The following is an 18,150-nucleotide window of genomic DNA, read 5'->3' on the forward strand; positions in this document are numbered from 1 at the left end:
ATTGTTTATAATATCCGCCTTTTCTTGGAAACTGATGAGGATTTTGATTACAAATCCCATTGAATATGAAGACATGGAACTTGAAATAGGAATTCTAGAGTGCATTCAGTTACTTGATTCCATGGATTTGAAATACATCGAATCATGAGCCTACCTTTTAAAACCATTTGAATATTTGTTTAGATGATTCACATCTGAACTCATAATCCCGTAGACTTATCAAATTTGCCTTGAAAATGGAACCACATGGATTTCACTGTTTTAGGTTAGTTTTTATTGATAGCCTTACCCTTTTCAGGATGAATCAGTTCACAGAACCTAGGTAACTAAACAGTTAATTTTAATAAACAGTGATTCTATGGATGCTGAATACATGGGTTTGAGATCAGGATTGATTCAAGCACCAGCAGAATTAAGTAACCGAATGAATTCTTAGGCATTCTTTTTAATCTAGTTGGGGATGTTCTCTTTACACTCATAATATTCCAAAGGCTGCTCCCCTGTCCTCCTTTATCTTTCTTAGCTCTGCCCCACACCCCAACCCCCCCCCCCGAAAAAAAAAAAAAGCCTTCCTCAACACTCGGGCATCCTATAATTCCCTCACCCCCGGCTTGGATATAGTAGTGTGGCTCCCTTCCCGCTTTGGAAACTTTCTCCTATCCTTGGCATTTGATCAGGTCTTACTTCCCTGGATGTCCCTTGATCCAATCTTATTTGGTTTAAAGGCCATAACCCTTAGTCCTCACCTCTCATTCACTACCTGAAGAACCTTGAACCTATACCTTCCTACCTAATCCTTTCTTTTTCAATGCCATATCTAGGTCTGCTTGCACCATCTGTTGGAGAAGTGTGACAACATCAACCGTCTTTTCTCTCTTGCCTCTTTTTCTACTCCATTTAGGAAAATTTGTCTTTGGCTCCATTTGGGTGCATAATAGATGTTCCACCCCCTTGATCATGAAATGTGCTGGCTGGCTTTTCTTTCTTGGGTTCTTCCATTTTTGAATCAGAAGAAAACTTGTTTCTGGGGCTGTTATCTCTGATGCTAGGTGAGAGTGGAATCCAAGAAGAAACCTCTAAATCTCATTATATTGAACAGATTTGGAAGGATATCTTTAAAGATGTTAGTTCTAGACTTCGTTTGATTCCCAGTGAAACTTTTATGGATTCCCCAGGGACAAGCTTACCCTTGTTACCAAGGGTTTAGATTCTTCCCTAGTATTGGAGCTTTGGTTTCTTTGCTTCCCAACACTACTTTTATCTCCCTTAATAGTAATTTTGTATTTATTCACACAACAAAAAACTTCCAAGAATACCTGATCATCTTTGAACAATTATAACTGCAACAACCTGGCGCATTTGGCAGTCCAAAATCATAAAATAAGAGCGACCCACTCACAGAAAACTGGAGTATGAAATACAACAGGCGAAAGTACATCGAATGCGATGATGTCTTCAGATAATGCATGTAGCGTGGAATTACTCTAGGTGATTGATGGTTAGGCGCAGGAGCTGTATGTTTTTGTGAAGTGTCTAGCTACCTGGATTCCCGATGTCTGAGTTTCAGGGATTGTTGATATTTGAGTTCCCAAGACTGGTGAAAAAAAAAAAGAGTTCCAAGAAAAGAAAAAAAAGAAGCAGCCACGGTACATTAGCAGGAGAAAATTAGTGTCTTTTGAAGATCGAGCTAAATAAAACCTAGTATGCAGCATTTCAGAGGCAAATTTTCTGCTAGTCATTCATAAACATTCGAGTAAGTTCAATTTATTTTGCTTTCAACACTGCTGATTGATCTCACTTAAGTGAGAAAAGTTCTATTTTCATGATATCACAATATCCAATACAGGCCTCGACTTAGTCCAACACTCCAACTTGTCAAAAAATTGAACAATGATCCAAAGTGATTCACAGAGACAAGTTAAATAGATTTTTAAATGAAACATCAAAATAATAAGTCCAAGATTTGCAAACAAAACCTGATCCTCTAATTAGTATTACCTGTAGCATTGGAGGCCTTAATGAAATTCTTTCATTTTGAATAGTTTTTGAGCCATCAACTGTGATCAGTGCTAACTCTCCATGTTCGGCAATGGCCCTCCCTTGTGCTTCTTTAATTTTCATCTCTTCTTTTCTCTTTTTTGTTTCAATATCAATTGGAGCAATTCCAGCATCCACAAAAACACACCTGAAATTATTACAGAACTAATATAAACAACTATACCAACAAAATTACCTGAGATTTTGGAAATGTTCAATAAATTTTTCACAAGTTCTACTTTGATGTTATATAGCATATTACACAATTTGAAAAATGTGAACAAAGACAACCAACCATTCAGAATTATTTTAGTAAGCATTACATGGTCCAAATGCTTGAGATTTGGTTGTAACCACTTAAATCTTCTGAATTATTTTAGTTTCAATCAAATGTCGAAATCAAATGGCCTATGACTGCACATATACAATGTTCCAATTGAAACCCTCAAGTTTAGGTCAGACTTCCAGCAGGTTTTGGGTTGCTAATATGCTCAATATTAGGAAGGCACATTTCAATCTTAATGTCTATGTCTAGAAAAACACATTTTCCAAACAACACAATTACATTCAACAGTAATGCAGCCTTATCACAATTAAATAAGATTGGCAAACAACACGACTTCATCAGGACAAAATAAAAAAGGTTGGTATCTTACTCGATAGTAGTTGGTGTAACCACAAAAAGCTGTCTCCGATGCCAAACAGCTCCAGTAGCACTAGGAATGGCAACATCCCCCAAATATCTATACTGGGGACGCAAGGAAGATATTATGATATATTTTTGATAGGCAAAAGCACAATACTCAACCGTCTGATCCCATGCAGTCCACTCTGGTTGGGCAAGAAGACCACTCACAGGCTGAAAAGTTTCCCAACTGCAAAATTGTAGACTAAATTAGACAGAACACTGAAACAATTGAAAAGACACATGCGGCATCGTCAATCCACTAAGGATCAACACATAAAAATTAAAAAATTAAAAAAATAAAATAAAAATCACAATAACAAAAATGGAGAGAACGGATGGCATTAACGATGCCATGTCACAGATAATTCATATTGTGACAAACCAAAGAAACAGCCATACCCAAATGCTAGCTTACTTTTATAACACAAGAAACATCTGAAAAATCTCAGAGCATCCCCTACGGTAAAGAACAAAGAAATGAACATATGTTATTTCCCACCTGTATAATTGGAAGTTTTGAGGTGCTGCTTCAGCAACTGATGGTCTATTAGAAGAGAATGGATCATCAGCAGCGGTAAAAGAAGACAGACCACTATTGCCGAAGCCAGATAATGGCATTGACTGAAAAGTTGAAATTGCAGTTGCAGCTGCAGGATTGATCTTCCGTGATGTTCGATATGCCACACCCAGTAGTGCCCCACCATGCAAACCGATAACCTAGAAGCAAATGAAAAAGAAAATTCAAACAAATGATCAGCAATCACACTAGGCTGTAGTTTTTCCTCATTAAAAATCAATGATGTAGCTTAAACTATAGTCTCATCAATCACATAGTCAATGAATATGCATTGTAACTATAAGAGAAGTACAACTTTAATATTGCTTTCAAGAGAAAAAGACAATGTAGTGAGATTGTGTCGTCAAACTAACATGATCTGATCTTACTGGGATCTTGTTAGTCCAGCATGCTGTCTTCTGTTAACTTAAAGAGACCAGAGTTAAACAGGCAATGCAAATAGTAATCCCTGGTTGATCTTTCTGTTCCAAATAACTCTCATCACTCTAATGGTTGCCTTTGGTTTCTATGGGAACCCTCTAGAACTCTTAACTTTGTCGGTACTTTTCTTTTCACAGTTGGGACTTCAAAAATAACCAATTCCCATGGGAACTCTACCTTCCTCTTTAGAACTGTCTACACCTCTAACTACCCTTTCAGAATTCTTCTGTTGGGGAGACACTCCCAATGGAACCTTAGTTAAATATGTGTAGCCTATGATTTCTATCGTTCACTGCTCATTGTTACCGTTGCCCCCTCATGTATGCGCGTCATGTATGTTGCTCCCCATTTAACTAGTTCATGGCTGTCAAGGCAACACAGTGGGGCAATTCGAGGTGATAGAGGACAACAAAAACCCAAGGCAACACCAGGTTGCCTTGACCCAAAAAAGGGCCAGGACACCTAGGCAATGCCTTGACAACTATGAACTAGATAACCAATAGTGTATCTGGAACCTACTTTAGTCGAGGATTGGTGCCCTTAGAGTCTCTAGGTTTCATCCTGCATCACACAGCCTTTGATATCTTCAAGTCATCTTCATTTATAGTTCAACGGTTTTCATGTCATGAGTAACAAACAATTTTTCTAGCTACTTTTACTTTCGTGAACTCCATTGAATTCTGTAGATACTACACTAATACAGGAAAACTGGAATTTTAAATAGAAAATTGCAGAAACTGATGACTTAATTATTAACTTCCAAAATAAGTTTGGCATGAAGAAAACTTATAACCAAAATTAATTGGTAAATCATTTTTCTTCAGAAGTAAAAAATAAGCTTGTAGTATTCATAAGCAATGAATTGGAAAAACGTAGTCACATCATATGGAAACCATAAACTTTGATAGAGGACTAGATAATTCATACCGGTTCATTACGGCCTTCAATAGACCTGGTCAATGTATTTGATGTCCCATCGTCAAGTAAGATTCTTACTTGGACGGTTGCAGCTGAAGCTGCAGAAGCCGCAGCCACTGCGGCCTGCGCTGCGGCAGCAGCTGCTTCCTTTGCTTTTCTTGATGAACTGCCTTTAGGAATTACTGGTATCCTAGGAGGTAAAGCAGACTCAAGCAATGCAAATCTGTCACGGCATGTATCCCAAGCTAGAAGTCTTCCAGTCCCTGAATCAACAACTGACCAATCATTAACCTTGTAGACACAAAAGTACGGAATATCAGGCCACACAACTGCAAGGTACCTGCAACCAACACACATCACGAAACAGAAGACATTAGAAACAGTCGTGCCATATCCAAATTTGATCAAATCCAAAAAAACAAAGGGTTGGATTATCATAGAAGACATATGAACCATATAAAATTCAAAAGCTTATTATTTTGTGGGGACATGATATGTCGTCGTTGTAAAATTCGAAAGCTAGTAGTGTAGGAAAATTCGCAAGGAATAAATCAATGTCATGAGTAAGACTACCTAAGGGAAGCAACAAAGTGGAACATATTGGAGGAGCAGGCTGGAGGTCCTTGGAAGCTCCATTAAATATGCTGTCACGAGAGATGTTTAAATGGATTACTGAGATGCTCAGACTCTTATGACGTATTTGGGAAAACTGCTCCTCTTGTAAGGCCTTAGGAACATTGAGTATATGAGTATTAAAAGGGGCAGAAGCTGGGGCTGTTAATTTTTATTTTGCACATAGCCTCTTGAGAAGCTTGCACTCGATTAGAACTCCCGCATGAAGAAAGGTCAGTGGGTACCTAGCAACACATGAGGTTTGGTTATCCATAGAAAAACAATTGAATAATTCCCCACCTAGGAGCAAAAAGCTGGTTGTGACCTGAAGCGACATGTAAAGGTTTCTTTCCGCTACAAAAATAACAAAGTGCTTCCCCACTTGAACAAAGAGTAGGATGCAATGCTTTGGTGATGCAGGAACCACTGAACTCCCTCCCCTTTTAGAATCACCACCCCCTCACTCCCTATAGCACTCGATTCCAAGTAGCAGCCTTCATCACTCCCTAGAAACCCTAGATATTGAAACCCTAGCTTTCATAACCGTAGAACCTCTAGAACTCGAATCTGAAACCAAAACAGCGAGGTTCAGAGTTCTGTTTCAACTACTGTAAGCCCAAAAACCTAGCTGAACCTAGTACACCCCTCCTACAAACCCAAAACAGCCTGTAATCCCCTAAGCAGCAGGGTTTTCTGCACCCTAACTTGCCTGCAATTCATCAAGGATCCTTAGGTTTTGGCCCTCATCCCGGTGAGGCTACATCAAGAACATTAGGAGTTTTTGCAAATACACCATCCTAGTAAGGTCATCCCCTCTCCCCCCCCCCCCCACTTTCTTAAGAGTGTTCGCAAATCCACCCCCTAAAGTGAATCTCAGGTTTTTTCAGTTTGTGAAGTTGGAAATGATTACTGGGAGGGATCCAAGTCGATCTTTTCTGCTGTGCATTTGGATCATGGGACGTGGTCTTAGGGGAAGAATTTTTAAACCCCAGCCCCCCAGGGGAAAGAAAAAAGAAAAAAAAGAGTTTTTTACTGGTGACCCACTTTAGTGGGGGTGAAGCTCTAGGCACCCCACTTATAGTGCCAAATATTACAGGTTGCCCCCTTAAAAAATACAGCTTACCCACAATAAAAAAAAATTGGCTGGATTCTGTTAAGTCATTCAAAATTTGAAACCGAAATGACCATAATGCCCTTAGGGGTAGTGTAATGACGAAATTACCCTCCCTTCACCCATCTTCTTCCTACGCCTCATTGGAAACTGCCAACCACTGTCGGAAAACCACCACACCCCCTCCCCCTACTGGTGACCACCCACCTTCCCCCCTCCTGCTGCAGTGATCTCATCTCTTTATCCAAAATAACAAAATCTGGAACATTGATTATAATACCAATCTCTAACGGAAGTTTCTGTCTGTCCAATACAGAAGTGTATACCCTCTTCCCCGATTCCATTGAAGTTGATGCTATCATTTCTGAATGGAATTTTAAAATTAAATTTCAATTCTTCAGTAATTGAATTCTGGCTTTGAAAATGCTCATCCGTCAAATAACCCTAACCACGTTTATCCAACATTTTTTGTAGCTGTGGAAATTCTAGTTCTCTAGGCAATTCTTGCAACAATTTTTGGTTGAAATTTCTGTAATCATTTGTCAATGAAGAGAGATTCCTAAGATTACTTTCTGCTTTAACTTACATGAATTTAGACGTCAATAACCAAGGCGACCTCAAAACCATCTCACACGTCTCCTCATACGAAAACCCTTAACTTTGCAGATACTCGAGTTTAGGCACAAGGGTAACCCCAATGCTAGAAACCAAGAGAAGGGTTATTTTGGCAATTGATTGCATGAGAGCCCACAAAGCCAAGCCTATGTAAGCAATACAGGGTAGGCTTCAACTGGTCATGAAGATCGGAGACCAAAAGTCTGGGGCATCGAACGATGGATGTGTGGATATCTTGAAATGGAATTTCAACATCATTAAGAAGGAAATTGAAAATAGGGTAGAGATGTGTATCATAGGTGAGGAGCTTAGGGAAGATTCCAAAGATGCAGCAGAAATTCGGGCGTTTGATACCCATTGAGTATAAACATTTCTACTCAACGAAATTTCCGGTGGTGGGTGACTGGGTGGTGGTTATTAGGGTTTAGGACGAAAGGGAACGATGGTGGGTGATTCCGGAAAGGGGAGGGGGTGTGGTGGTTTCCCGAGGTGGTAGGCAGTTTTCGGCAAAGTGTAGGAAGAAGATGGGCTTAAGGGTTGGATAAGGGAGGGAAATTTGGTCATTACACTACCCCTAAGGCCATTATGGTCATTTCACTTTCAAAATATGAATGACTCAACAGAATCAAGCTGAAACTGTTAATTGTGGGTAACTTGTAACTTTGAATTGGGCCACCTATAATATTTGAAACTAAAATGGGGTGCCTAGAGTTTCACCCCCACTAAACTGGGTTACCTGTAAAAAAACTCAAAAAAAGAAAAAGAAAAAGCAAGACGTCTCTAGTATCCCATGGATTTAATTGTGATTTATCTTAACCGGGTCACCCATGGATCCTAAAAGGGGAAAATTAAATTTTATAGATAAACCCCTTAGGGGATGCCAATTGGATCAAACCCAACATAGCCATGATTTGTTCAAAACACACCAAAACTGAAAGATATTGTACTCATGGAAAAGAATTAAATAACCTTTCCAATGACTACATGACCTAGAGTTTTAGGTGAGGTAGAGCAAGGAGATTCAGATTTTCCCAATAAGATATGGAAGATGTAATATAGTGTCTAAAATCATCAAACAGAGTTTCAAAAGCAGGAGCAGTAGACTTCATAAGTAGTATGATCAGAAGAAGAAACAGTATTAGTTGCAGGCTTGCAGCAACTTACTTTCCAGAGCTGCTCACGGAAAGAACAGAATAAGAATCATGTGGAACAGGTGTACTAATGTGTTTTTTCATTTGCTTGACATGTAAAGGTTCCGATATCTCTGCTCTTGACCTTCCTGTTTCAGATATAGAGCCAGTGCTTCCAAGAGAAGGATTTGCAGTGTTAGATAGCTGGAAGTTCAGTAACTTCAGTTCCCTCTCAACCACATATACAGCAGAATGCTCTTTGCTTCCAGGCGGTGTTGGTAAAGGAGCAACAGCTGGAAGAGATCTTGCATCAAACTCACTGAGAATAACACCAATATTGGTTCCAGTAGCAACAAGGTGGGGTTGCAGAGCATGTGCAACCATGCAGTAAACCTAAATGGAAATTTATAATAAACATTAGAAAAAGCAAAAAAAAATTGCAAAGAGATAACTATAGGAAAAGCAAGTCTGGCAACCAATTGGCCATTCATCACCATGTAAAAAGATAGAGACATTAAAGGGCACCATAAAAATATTGTCAGAAATGAGAATCATAAAATGTACGAAGCTGAGCATGGGTATGCTCCAACTTGGGGGGGGAGTGTTGAAGTCCTGCTATATTCAGGACTTTTGTTCTAGCGTCAACTGCGAAGGCAAAACTGTCCTTGCTGCCTCAATTAGATTAGGTTTTATTTTACTTTTCATATTATATTTCTGCCATCACTTAAGAAAGGGCAGAAGTCCTTCTATTGTTATTCAAAACTTATAACACTGGGGCCTGCAATGGAGAGATTATCAAGTTGCAGGATCCTCTCTTTCATGTAATAGTCTTCTTCTTTCTTCTTCTCAATCTGTTTTCTCCCTCCTTTCTACTCTAGAGCTGATCGCAGCATTGCAGGATCTAAGACTCTAACAATGAGCAACCCCTGAATATGAAATTCCTTATTTAGAAGATTATAAATCAAAGGTGAAACCTCATCATGTGGTGTAATCCTAAAGGACAACACTTTAGGCTGTCCTTAATTGCATGAAAGGAAATCTCTATACTTTTAAGTTTTCTTTAATGTTGCAAAAGGCATAACCTGTAAATCCCCTAGGGTAGAAATTCTCATTACACTTTCTCCCCTCACAAATGTGGAATTAAACATCTTGCCAAAATGGCAACTGTGAGCATTAATACCAATGATCAGTCAAATATTATTTGGAACTTCTATTAATAATATTTCAATCAATTATACAATTTTGATCCTTGTTCAATCATTCACAATTTGGATGTTCACTCTATTAGGATGTGAAAACATAATCTAGACTTAGTCTTTATAAATCTAGTGCCAAGTTTTAGACCCATACCCCCCATCAAAACCCCTCACCAAGATGGCAAATCGAGAGAAATCTCACCCCAACTCAGATTTTTGATGGACCAAGGTGGGCATCGAGACTGGGATCTTGAACCATGACTATAATTGAGAATTCACTATCATATATATCCTTAATTATTGCCACGTAGTTACATGGTACCCTTTTCTTTTGTAGTATCTGCTAGACTTGCTCTTTAGTTACCGTCTTGGGCTTTTTCTAAGTCAATAAAGACCATATAGAGATCCTTCTTGCCTTTTTGTATCGTTACGGGAGCCTCTTAAGTAAGAAGCTAGCTTCCATTAGGGATCTTCCTGGCACAAAACTAAATTTATTTTCTGAAATAGTAGTCGCTTTTCTCAGGTGGTTCTTGATGAGCACATTTATGGGTGAAATCTTAGGGCATAAAGCATGCATTTTACACACTTAAGAGTGGAGCTACCTTGGGTTTTATGTTGTTTTTGCAGATTTTATGAATTTTTAGGACTTGAGCGAATATCTGGAGCTTTTTGGTATTAAACATGCGGTTTTACACGTCAAGAGGTCCGTTCAAATTCTCAAGTGCGAAAGTGGGCCTGATTTGGAGCATGATGGGCTAGAGATGCAATTATGGGCCAACTCCAGAATATCTTATAAAATTAGATTAGGATTTTTATTTTATTTTTCTTTATTGTAATTGAGAATTGTATGGGGCCCACAAGTAGTCAAAGACTAGGATTTTCTATTTTTTTTAGAAGATTTTATTTATTTCTCTAATTAGTTTTTTCTCTCTCTTCCCACTTTCTATTATTTTCATTATTTATTTTATTCTTTTTCCTTAATTAACCCAAAATCGTTTTTTCTAAAAGTATATATTTTTCTTCCTTCTTTCCTTCTTTCCTTCTTCCACTCTTTCTCTTCTTCTCCACCTTCTCTACGTGTAACTCAACCTTAAGTTTTATTTTTTTTAATTTATTCTTTTTCTCCACTTTCCCTCTTAACGTATTTCTATTTCTATTTATTTTATTTTATTTCTCCCCACATTCTCTCTCTCTTTATTTCTAACAAATTTTGCTCTTTCTTTATTTGTTTTCTTTTTCTATTTTACTCTTTTGTTATTATTAATATTATTATTAGTATTATTATTAGGTATTATTATTTTATTTCTTTGTTTGTAAATTATTCTCCTTCTTCTATAAATATTATCTCCCTCTTAGGTCTAGTTCACACTTTACTTTCTCTTTAGTTTTACTTTAGTCTTGCACTTTCTATTCTCTTTACTTTGCTCTAGGTTTTCTCTCGTTCTTTGATTAATTTGTGGGTTCTAGTCTTTAGATTGAATGTTTAGGAATATTGAAGTAGTGTAATTTTTCTTTTATGCAAGTGTAATTCCTTTAGTTTTATCAATGCAATTTCAAGTTCAAGTTCAAGTTCAAATTCAAGTTTCAAGTTTGAGGACTCGCTTTCTCTCTGGGTCTAGCAATTGCAGATCTAGTTTATTCTAGATCTGGTTGTTAGGGTTGGTTGAGATTCGAATCATTTATTCAAGTTTTGTTTGGAAGATGCAAGTAAGTAAGATTCTTCAATAGTCTTCTCTCCTCCCTCCATTCCCGCTTCTATCTACCCCTCCATATTCTTAATTTAGGATTTACTTTCAGCATTATTTATTGTTCTCCCTTCCCCTGGATCCTTGATCAGAGATGCCTACAGTCGTGCCTCTCTTTGGTTAAGGCTTCCTTTTCCTTTTATTGCTTTGTTTATTGCTATGTTATTTACTTTCTGTTTTTTTACTTTCTGCCTATTCATTCATCATCTCGGACCACATAACCGGAGCAAGCCTACGGTCGTGCCTCTGCTTTTGGTGACGGGTGGTGTTGCATCTGCATTTTAGCTATGAACTAAATTTTACTGACTGCTTTAACATATTTTAACTGGTTTTACTTTCTTTCTTTTTTTCCTTTTTTTTTTTTTTTTTGTTCGCATTTTTTTTCCTGTCTTTTATTTATGCATTAGTTATGTTTGCTTTATTTTTTTCGTTTCAATTCGATTGCATTAGATGTATGGATTAGGATTGTTGGTTTAGTTTAAGTAATTAGTTAACAAAAATTGAATCATTCCACTCTCGCATTACTATTAAGAAGTTGATTCTAGGTGGCATATCTCCCTGAGATCAACCCGTTAGCTATACGATACTGTGCGCTTGCGGTTATTTTATTTTGCAAACAGTTCTCAAAAACACATTTCCATAAATTCATCATAAGAAGTTAAGAACATCAGTTTAGTGCATCAGTAGTTACTGCAACTTCAGATGTCACCTTCACTTATTAAATCTGTACCACAGTTTCTCCTCCATTTTTTCTGATTCTTTTTTCTTCTTTCTTTTTCCCATTTGGTGTTCATATTCTTGTTTAAAAACACGAGATGTTGGAGATAAATAAAGAAGATTAATCAAGCACATTTAAAGCCTTCTCTCACAACTGTGACAAGAACCCCACACTGTTAATGTTTTGGGTAGATGTATCAAAAAGTACAAGGTAAATCTTAAAAACACCCCCTCTATCTTTAAAATAAATGATTAAATGTGCCAAATATTAGAGTAAAGACATACCCTTAGCTTTTTATTCGGCGCAAGAACTTGTGAAGGAATAAGTGAAGAAAGTTCACACAATGGCCTTGTAAGAGCTGAATATGTTGGGTGTTCGATAGCCCTACCAAAAATCAGAAAGCGCTGATCCACCTCAAATTTACACAAAATGAACCATGTTTTCTAGAAAAAAAATTCCTTTCCAGATGAATAGAAGACTAATTAGATTTTGCAGATAAAGAGGCCCTTTAAGGAAAAGAGGCATGCATACCAAATATGAGAATCCTTTACACAGGTTAAAATATCAAGGTTCGGAGCCCTAGGATGGCACCACGATGTCACACTATGGCAAGCCAGCTTCGGAACAGGTTTAATGCGCCTTAATTCCTGAATAGGAAAAAGCATCAACAGGTGTGAAATCATCAGTGTAGGAATGACATAACAAATATTCTTAATAAGTACTATTGACTGTCAAATGAAAAGCAAATCTCACACTGACAAATAGAGAAATCCAGACAATACAGAACCTTAAAGGAAATGGTGTCCCAAATAGCTAAAGTTTTATCTGCTCCAATTGTAATCAGCTGTGGTGCACCTCCCATCACCCTAGAAAGCTCTACAGACACCACGCCACCATCATGTGCCTGGAATTGTACATAAAAATACGAAATATCTAAAAGCTACATCCAGAAAATATGAAAGGTCTAAAAAGGGCATCCACCATCATTAGACCTCAGTCTGTCTTTGCATTGGACATTCTTGCCAATTTTAAAAGGCTATCAAGGACCTTCTATTCATATTAGCATACACACAAGGTTCTTTACCCAAAGGAAAAGAAAAGAGTAAGTAAAGCATAAATACTCAAAATAAAATAAATTTAAAATGAATTCAAGAAGTTAAAACTCAAGATTGTGCTGATGGAAACATAAAATTGCTTAAACCTTCTACCCTTCAAACAGGAAAAGATCACTGCTCTAAAAAAGTGAACGGCTAATTAACTCCTGAATATTGTCCAGACGCCTAATTACATTGAAAAGGTGCAAAGATTATCATAGTAGAAGAAGAAGACAACCACCTTAAGACTCAACTTGGGTACAAGTTCACGTGAATCTTGCCCATGGTCAGCACTCCACAGAACAAGTAAACCATCACTACCACCAGATACTAGAAGGGCCTGCAAGTTGCAATCAGTTTAGTTAGAATTAGCAAAACTTACGTTTCCAAGATGAAATTACAGTATGGAATCTTACTTACCAGGTACCATCATCTGAAAAATCACTTATGGTTATCAAAATTGACATTCACAAAACCCAAATATCAGCTGGGCAACAACATGATGGGGCAACACTCTAACATATTTTTACCACTGTATAACATTTCAGACCTAAGACTAGTCATCTGATTGAATTGTTCTCTGACCAAGGTTCAAATCTACATAGATGATGTATCAACAGATTAATGGAGACAGGAAGCGGTAGGCACAGAAAGGTGAAATATGAAAGAGAAAAATGAGAATAAACAGAAGAGATTGTTGGAGCTGTTAGATTGTCAAAAAGTAATGTGGGGGCATAAATGCATTAATTTCACCTTTAGTGGTGTTTGTGTTTTTTTTTCTTTTTTCTCATGTGTATGTATCCACAGAAACATGTGGACTTCTTTTTCAAATTAATGAAACACCACCAAACTTGGAGACAGCTTATGATCATTCTCTTGAGCCATTCTCTACTTTCTTGTTCTTCTTTTTCCTACATTTATCAACTAAAGTTTCTACCCAAATGCCTTTGCAGGCGACTCTGAAAACATCAATAGGACATTGGAGATCCTTCTTTGAGCCATACCCTACTTTCTTCTTCTTCAGATCCTCTGTATTATTCTTCTATGTTCCTACCTTTATTGACTTCTAATGTTTCTACCAATATGTCTATGCAGATGAACTTCGAAAATGTTAACGGTGAACAGGAAAGGAGAAGGGGATGATAGGTATGGACTAGGGGATTGATTTCTAATGGATTGAAGTGGTTAGTTTAGGTTGGAGATAGTTTCTAATGGCTAGGGTTTAAGGAAAACGAGACTAAGAAAGAAAAAGGAATTTCAAGGTGGGGGGGGGGGGGGGGAAGATGCTATGTCATTGTACCTAACTGGCAGCTATAAACAAAACTAAAAAAATCATTTAATCAATTGATGGCTCAATTGAGCAACTACATCTTTTTGAAGTAGTCCCAAACTCAAAATTAGAAACTAACTCCAAAGTAGACACCTATGCTTAAAAGGAATTGCCTAACCCAATCTTTAACCTATTAAGTGATCTAAACTGATAAGGAAATTTAGGTAATAAAGGAAGTAGATTTAAAATAGGACTCAAACTAAACCAATGAAGGAAAACTCATTTTCCTACCTTCTACCCACATTTTAGGGTGTCATCAAATTCGCCAATAAACCCATGGAATCAAAGGCCAAATACATATATGACCCAATCCTAGACTATTTTAAGGAAAGAAGCCCAATTTGATGATGACTCTGCATCATGGGCTGCAATGAACTATCAGAATGATTGCAGTGTTCACGACTATGACATCTTTAGTGGCAAGCAGCTACAATTGGACCCTCCAAGAAACTCCTCAAAATTGGGTGATGAGTGTCATGTCATTCGTCATTTATGTTTATCTAACAATAATAGTATATATTTTAATTGTTTAAATGGCTTGTATACATTTCCACTAGGCTAGTGAACACTGCACAAGATCATTTAGTATACAATAGTAACTGCATTTTTTTGTAAAACTTCTTAATGGATGAGGCTTAAAATATCAAAAATTGGCTGCCCACGAAAAATTACAGCATTAAATTGAGTCTGACTCATAGTGATAATTTATAAAAGAATGACTGTGGTTATCAAATGATTGAACAACTGAGATCCATTTACTAGCATATCGATTCTTATCAACGAAAGACAAGGTTAACTGAGGCTGTTCAAACAAGCATAGGTCAACTTAATGGTATTCCTATAGCAATTGTGGTTATGGATTTTCAATTGACAAGAGCTTTCCACTGGTTCGATCAAAAGTCATTATTGTCTCCAATAAGCAGTTATAGATGAATTAACATTCCCAATTTGTACTCCTCCAATCCGACTCCTTCTGGACTGTCTGAATGCCGTCCAATCCTTCATGGGTCTGGAGAAAATTCTCTTGCTGCGCCCCTATGCCATCTCTGCTAACTCCACTTCCATTGCCTTCGTACGTACACTACCTTCTGGCTTGACCCGTGGCATCCAATGGGAATTCTCTTCAATCATTTTGGTCCCCACGCTATCTATGACACCCGTATCCCCAAATCCGCGCCCCTGTCTTCTTTCATCTTGAATGGCACTTAGTCCCCGACACCCCTCCTCATTCTTACACAAGTTTGGGAGTCTTTGCCCCCTATCTCTAGTTCCACATATGACACCATAGTTTGGTTGCCTTCCCCCACCAAATCCCTCTCCACTTCCTCAGCTTGGAACCTCCTCTGCTCCCACAGCCCCAAGCCCCCTGGCCCCCCTTGGTCTGGTTCAAAGGCTTCATCCCCCGTCACTCCCTAACCCTTTGGAGAGCCCTTAACCTTGCTCTCCCCACCCAATGCTTCCTAATCAGCCGCCATATCCCAATCAATCCCAATTGTATTCTTTGTTGGAACGGTTTGAAAGATTTGGATCACCTCTTTTTTTCTTGCCCTTTCTCCAGATTGCTCTAAGGAAAAGCCCAAGCCTCTATTTAGCCCCGTGTGAGGCGTTCCTTCGGGTTTTCCCGTGATTGCCCTTGGATTTTGAGAAACTCTGTAGGAACCTCCATTTGTGATCGGATTGGTAAGCTAGTGTACTGTGCATCTATCTATTACCTTTGGTGGGAGCGCCATCTTAGAAGATGGACTTCCAAATCCCGCTCTATAGATAGGATTTGGAATGACCATCTATTTTGATGTTTCTTCTAGGCTGTTAGCCATTCCCCATCCCACTGTTGATGATTCCCCAAGGAACAGGCTCATTGTTGTTTCCTGGGGCCTAAGCTCTTCCCTTCGGTCTTCTGCTTAAAGACCTTGTATTTTGTTTCCTTGTCATTAATATATTATTTATTAATCTACAAAAAAACATTTCCAATTCGAATGGACTAATCCAATATATTTTCCACATTGCTAGGAGTGCTTCTATGTTTCTACTTCAAGGCCGATTAAGGTAAAAGTAAAGTTTAAGTTGTTATTCTTTCATTTGATTTTATCAAATCAGGATTGGAAGAATATGAGTTTTCGGTAGTCGATCAAATAAGCCTCCTTCATATTACCTTCAATATGCATATTTGGGAGAAGCAAAAATACCTCATAATATTGTTTCAGAAGTGATAACAGAGGATCAAGAGAGAAAGCTACTTGAAGATTTAAAGAAGTATAAAAGAGTATTGGGATGAAATATAACAGAGATCAAAGGGATCAATCCTTCAATCTACAAGCCTAAACTTTTGTTGGAAGAATATTGCCACAACTATGTGAAGTAGCAACGGAGTTTGAATCTGATTATGGAAGGTGTGCAAGAAGAGATCATTAAATGGCATTGGGAACTAGAGCATGCAATGAATAAAGCATTATTGGAGAAGCACGATGGAGGATCACCGGACTTAAATCACCCTTCAAGATGCCTAAAAAGGGAAGTAGTTGGCCTGTCAACTTAAAAACAAGCGTTTGTGGGAGGCAACCCAATCTGAGTTTTCAATTTAGCTATGTTGCTATTGTTTTTTTTTTATATATATATTAGTTGGTCTAGTTTCTTATTTTGGGTAATCTTTGTTTTTTCTTTTAGTTTTAACTTGGTAGTGAAACTGAAATAAGATTGACATGTATTTTGACTTGCAGGGAGTGTCGAGAAAGCAACGAGGAGCGTTTGTCATTGCCCAAAAAAAACTCATTAGCAATGCTACAGCAAAAATTTGTGCTATGTTTACAGAAAGCATTCTGGAACTGCAGATGTTATGCGATGCTATAGCAATGCAGCAGCAAAGACACAGCAACATTTGCCTAGGAAAATTCACCAATAATGCTACAGAAAAGCTACAACAAAGTTTGTTTTACATTTCCAGGAATGCATTCTGTGACCTGCAAATGTTATGCGATGCTATAGCAATGTTGCAGCATTGCTAAGGCTTTTAAGCCAGAAAAAAGGGAAGAAAGAGCGAGAGCCAAACCACCTTAAAGCCCAACCCCACCCACACAAGAACCAACCCAAGTTCATTTGTCAAATAAATCCAAACCACCTTAAGCGCAAACCCACAAACATAATCCATTGCCAAAACTAACATACCTTTTCAACCCCAAGCCTTATTTTATTATCTTTAATCCTTCATCCAATTACAACAGAGGTGTCAAGTGAGCAGGAAAATCTGGCAGTGGCTTTGTTTTCGCTTTGTTGTTTGATGCTGCAGCAAAACCCTCACATAAATACAATCCTTTGCAGATAAGTATCTCAAAACACTTTGTCTTTGTGGATGTTTCTTGCATTTGCTTTAACAATAAGTTTAGGGGTCTGGCATGGGAGTAATCATCTCCATCTATTCTGTTCTTCACTCAATTCTCCAGTTTAATTCTTATATGTTGAATGATTTAGAGCTATGAGGACTCTGCTCAGTTTACATTTGGAGGTGTTGCGTATTTCGTGCATGCTTTATTTTTTGTGTGGGTTGTTTAACTATGGTGTTTTGTGTATTTTCTATAGTCTTAATGGTTTGGTATATTTTGTTTGTTTGGTGTATGTTGTTTGATGTCTCTCTTTTGTGGTTATCTAGTTCTTTTTCTTTTTTTTAATTGGATGTTACTTTATCTTGCTCTTCGTTTGTTATAGTAGGGTCACTTTTGTGTATAGAGTGAATGTTTACATTTATAGTTATCTTTCAAAAAAATAAAAAATTTAGCGTAGTCAATTTAGTTTGTTGTGTGATATGGATGGTAGTTAGTGATAAGAATATCCATGCCTCATAATCTACTTTTGTTAGGATGTTTTAGCACAAATTTAGCCGCTATGATAATTTGATGTCTTCAGGTACTCATATGTTTGATGTCCTATTATTGAACACCAAGTGATGCTTCGAGCCCTGGAGAACC

The 18,150-nt window shown here is 37.7% G+C and overlaps 1 protein-coding gene across 1 annotated transcript in view; it reads right to left on the reverse strand.

Moving 5' to 3' along the window:
• LOC149026428 (Transducin/WD40 repeat-like superfamily protein) overlaps positions 1 to 18,150 on the reverse strand; it is a 51,404-nt gene that overhangs the window by 19,283 nt on the left and 13,971 nt on the right. The window contains exons 7-15 of the mRNA XM_089146707.1: positions 13,103 to 13,201; positions 12,555 to 12,671; positions 12,299 to 12,414; positions 12,052 to 12,151; positions 8,143 to 8,501; positions 4,650 to 4,980; positions 3,225 to 3,442; positions 2,694 to 2,912; positions 1,999 to 2,185 (exon numbers count right to left, since the gene is read on the reverse strand). Of these exons, the coding sequence (XP_089002833.1) occupies positions 1,999 to 2,185; positions 2,694 to 2,912; positions 3,225 to 3,442; positions 4,650 to 4,980; positions 8,143 to 8,501; positions 12,052 to 12,151; positions 12,299 to 12,414; positions 12,555 to 12,671; positions 13,103 to 13,201 (1,746 nt within the window). The remainder of the gene's footprint in view (positions 1 to 1,998; positions 2,186 to 2,693; positions 2,913 to 3,224; positions 3,443 to 4,649; positions 4,981 to 8,142; positions 8,502 to 12,051; positions 12,152 to 12,298; positions 12,415 to 12,554; positions 12,672 to 13,102; positions 13,202 to 18,150) is intronic.

This window comes from Hakea prostrata, chromosome 2 (genome assembly GCF_041222555.1).
Source record: "Hakea prostrata isolate BN-2017 chromosome 2, UWA_Hpros_2, whole genome shotgun sequence".
NCBI lineage: Eukaryota > Viridiplantae > Streptophyta > Magnoliopsida > Proteales > Proteaceae > Hakea > Hakea prostrata.